A 4,149-nucleotide genomic window follows, 5' to 3' on the forward strand; every position below is an offset into this window, starting at 1 on the left:
ATGGCTGCTTTTATGAACGGCTCAGGGTGAAGGACCTCTTCTACAAGTTAGCCGAGCAGCCCCCCGCGAATCTGGAAGAGCTCTTAAAAAGGGCGCACGCGGCCGCCAATGCCCAGAAGGCAGCTCGCCTGAAGAAAGAGTCAGATCGCTGGCTTGGGGATCGGAGAGGACGGGAAAACCACCCTGAGAACTAGGACGGCCCGGCCAAGAAGAACGTCTTTGACCGGCTCACGAGGGAAAAAGCTCCTGCTCCGCCACCACTCCCGGAGAAGGGCTACACCCCCCTGACACGGCCTAGAGCCCAGATCTTGGCTGTTATGGAGGCGGAAGGCCTGGGACATCGGCCGCCCAAGATGGGGACACCTCGGAACAAAAGGAACCAAGACCGGTACTGCGCCTTTCACCGCGACGTGGGACACGACACGGAGGGATGCTGGGCCCTGCGGAAGGAGATCGAAGATCTGATCCAACGCGGTTTCCTGGGACGGTTCGTGCGGCAAGGTCGCCCCGGCCAGGAGTCCAGACGCACCTACCGCTGAGATCGGGGTGAAGGCCAGCGGCGCGACCGCCCTGAGCGGCGTGACGCGCCCGGGGGCCGCTCCCCCGACCAGGACACCCAAAACCTAGCTGGAGTGATAAACACCATCGCCGGGGGTCCCACCGAAGGAGACAGCCACACAGCTCGGAAGAACAGACGACCTCCCCCCGAGGAGGATGACTCCCTGAAGCGCCTGCGCGTGGACGAGAAGATCACCTTCGGACCCAAGGACGCCGTACCCCTAGCGTCCGGGAACCACGAGGCCATCGTGATAGACATTATCACCAACAACTACCGGATGAAGAAGGTGTACGTCGACCAAGGAAGTGAAGTTGATATTATGTTATATCGGGTGTTCAAGGAGTTTGGCTTGGAGGACGGGCAGCTGACCCCGATTCGAACACCCCTGATGGGCTTCACCGGGCCGCCTATCAACCCGGAAGGCATGATCATCTTGATGGCCACGGTAGGGTAGGCCCCCAAATGCCGGACCATCCCAATTAATTTCGTGGTAGTCAAGCAGCCATCCCCGTACAATGTGTTCCTGGGTCGGCCTGCGTTGAACGCCCTCCGAGCTATACCCTCCACGCTCCACCTTAGCGTCAAATTCCCTACCCCGGGAGGGATAGCCGAGGTGCGCGGTGATCCCGAGGTGGCCAGAGCGTGTTACTTGGCCATGCTTCGGGGGCAGGAGAAGCTGGTCGCCCAAACAGCCTGCTTGGAACCTACATCCCAAGTGAGGAGGCTCGGCAGCTGGGCACCCAGGACGAGGTCGAGGAGTTCCCCCTGAGGGAAGATCGGCCTGATTAGGTAATCCGCATCGGCAAGCTGCTGCCCCCTGAGGAGAAGAAGGATTTGAAGACCCTATTGAGGGAATACTCCCAGGTCTTCGCCTGGTCAGTTGATGACATGCCCGGGATCCCGACCGACCTTGCAGTCCACCACCTCAACGTGGATCCCCGCTTCAAGCCAATGAAGCAGAAAAAGAGGAGTTTCGCCCCAGAAAGGAATGAGGTGATCAAGAAGGAGGTCCGGAAACTGCTGGAGTCCCAGATCATCCTAGAGGTCAACTACCCGACCTGGTTAGCCAACCCGGTGCTGGTAAAGAAGGAGGACCAGACCTGGAGGATGTGCGTGGATTTCACGGATCTCAACAAAACTTGCCTGAAGGACTGCTTTCCTCTACCGAGAATCGACAGGTTAGTAGATTCTACTGTGGTATTTGATGTTTTGTGCTTTCTGGATGCCTTTAAGGGGTACCACCAGATAGAGATGGCTGAGGAGGACCGGAAAAAAACCTCCTTCATCACGGAGGAAGGAACCTACTGCTACCGGACTATGCCGTTTGGCTTGAAGAACTCGGGAGCTACCTACCAGCGCTTGGTCAACAAACTGTTCCAAAATCAGATCGGCAGAAGCATGGAGGTCTACGTGGATGACATGATCGTCAAGAGCCGAACTGATCAGCAGCTCGTACCCGACCTGAGGGAAATCTTGGGCATCCTGCGGGAGAGCCGGATGCGGCTGAATCCGAAGAAATGTACCTTCGGGGTCAGGTCGGGAAGGTTCCTGGGATTCCTGGTGTCTCGGGACGGGATCCAGGCCAACCCGGATAAGTTCCAAGCTATCATGGACATGGCCTCTCCAGGGAGCGTGAAGGAGGTCCAACAACTCACAGGAAGGATGGCCGCCCTGAACAGGTTCCTCTCGCGCTCCGCGGTCCGGGGGCTGCCCTTCTTCCTTGTCCTAAAAGCGCCTAAAGACTTCCAATGGACGGAGGAGTGCCAGAGAGCCTTCGCCGACCTGAAGGCATACTTAGCAGAGCTACCCACCCTAACCGCCCCGGAGCAGGGGGAGACCCTATTCCTATATCTGTCTGCTTGCAACGAAGCCGTTAGCGCGGTCTTGGTGCGGGAGGACAGGGGGGTTCAGAGGCCTATATACTATGTCAGCCGTGCTTTACAAGGGCCGGAGACGCGGTACACGCCGGCTGAAAAACTGGTCCTTGCCTTGGTGCACGCGACCCGCAAACTCTGACCTTACTTCCAGGCCCACAGCATCGTCGTCATGACCGATCAGCCCCTACGGCAGATACTCACCAAGCTTGAGGTATCGGGCAGGATGACCAAATGGGCCGTTGAGCTGGCCGAGCACGACATCGGCTATCAGTCTCGCACCGCTATCAAGGCTCAGGCCTTGACGGACTTCCTCGCTGAAGGGGCTAGTTTGGCCGTCACCGAACAGAGCTCTCAGCTCGGTGAGTCGCAGTCAGGAGAGGCTTGGGTCCTGTTCGTAGATGGGGCCTCGAGTAAGGAAGGGAGCGGAGCTGGCCTGCTGCTCATCTCGCCTACCGGGGAGGAGCTCACCTATGCCCTCCGATTTGACTTCCCCGCATCCAACAACGAAGCCGAGTACGAGGCCCTGCTTACGGGATTGCGGATAGCCCACCAGATGGGTATAACCGCGATCAAAGTCCGGAGCGACTCTCAGCTCGTCGTCCTCCAAGTTAGCGGGGAATACGAAACCAAGGAGGATGTCATGAAGAAGTACCTAGCCAAGGTGCAGGAGGCGATCGCCCTGTTCGACACTTTTGAAATCGAACGGGTGCCGAGGTCACAAAACAAGCGTGCGGACACACTGTCGAAACTGGCGTCGTCCTCGTTTGCGCACCTGAACAAGGAGGTCTTGGTAGAGGTGGTCAAGCAAAAGAGCATTGATCAGGTCCAGGTCTTGGCCGTAGACAACTCGGCCACCTGGATGACCCCCCTGGTGAGCTTCCTCAGCTCGGGTATCCTGCCCGGGGACAAAGCGGAAGCTCGCAAACTCCAGCTCAGAGCTGCTAAGTACGCCTACGTTGGGGGTACTCTTCACAGGAGGTTGTACCTGTCCCCCTGGCTAAAGTGCGTAACTCCAGAGGAGGGCGACTATGTCCTCCGGGAAGTTCACGAGGGCCTATGCACAGCACATGTGGGGTCCCGGGTATTGGCCAAAAAATGCCTTCTCCTGGGCTACTACTGGCCCACGGTGTTCCAAGATGCCGCGGCCCTGGTTCAGAGATGCCGAACTTACCAGGTGCACGCCCCATTGCGCCATCAGCCAGCTCGGGAAATGGTGCCCATCCACAGCCCCTGGCCCTTCGCTCAGTGGGGGATAGACCTCCTGGGCTCTTTTCCCCGAGCCCCGGGAAGGTATAGCACCTCGTGGTAGCCATAGACTACTTCACGAAATGGATGGAGGCGGAGCCTTTGGCCACTATCACTGGGAGGGCAATCCAAAAATTCTTCTGGAGGAACATAGTCTGCCGCTTCGGGATTTCGTACGTTTTAATATCCGACAACGGACGCCAGTTCGCAGAAAACCCCTTCAAGAGTTGGTGCGCCGAGCTCGGGATTAATCAACACTTCACATCGGTCGGCCATCCCCAGGCCAACGGCCAGGTGGAAAATGCCAACCGAACCATTCTCCAAGGGCTAAAAACTAGGCTGGAACTGGTCTAGTCTAACTGGTTGGAAGAACTCCCTAGTGTCCTCTGGGCTTACCGCACTACGCCCCGGATGGCCACCAGGAGACCCCGTTCTCTCTGACTTACGGGGTAGAGGCGGTGGTACCTG

General features: G+C 58.0%; 1 protein-coding gene across 1 annotated transcript; it reads left to right on the forward strand.

Annotated features, from left to right (window-relative positions):
- Positions 1-2,605: 2,605 nt before the first annotated feature.
- On the forward strand, positions 2,606-3,745 carry LOC113752428. The gene has a single exon (XM_027296540.1). It carries the CDS (start codon positions 2,606-2,608, stop codon positions 3,743-3,745), a length of 1,140 nt encoding a protein of 379 aa, XP_027152341.1.
- The last annotated feature ends 404 nt before the right edge of the window (positions 3,746-4,149 follow it).

This window comes from Coffea eugenioides, chromosome 11 (assembly GCF_003713205.1).
Source record: "Coffea eugenioides isolate CCC68of chromosome 11, Ceug_1.0, whole genome shotgun sequence".
In the NCBI taxonomy this organism is placed as follows: domain Eukaryota; kingdom Viridiplantae; phylum Streptophyta; class Magnoliopsida; order Gentianales; family Rubiaceae; genus Coffea; species Coffea eugenioides.

Bases quoted from the DNA above. Each gene is read 5' to 3' on its own strand.
- LOC113752428 (XM_027296540.1), top strand. From the start codon at position 2,606: ATGACCGATCAGCCCCTACGGCAGATACTCACCAAGCTTGAGGTATCG.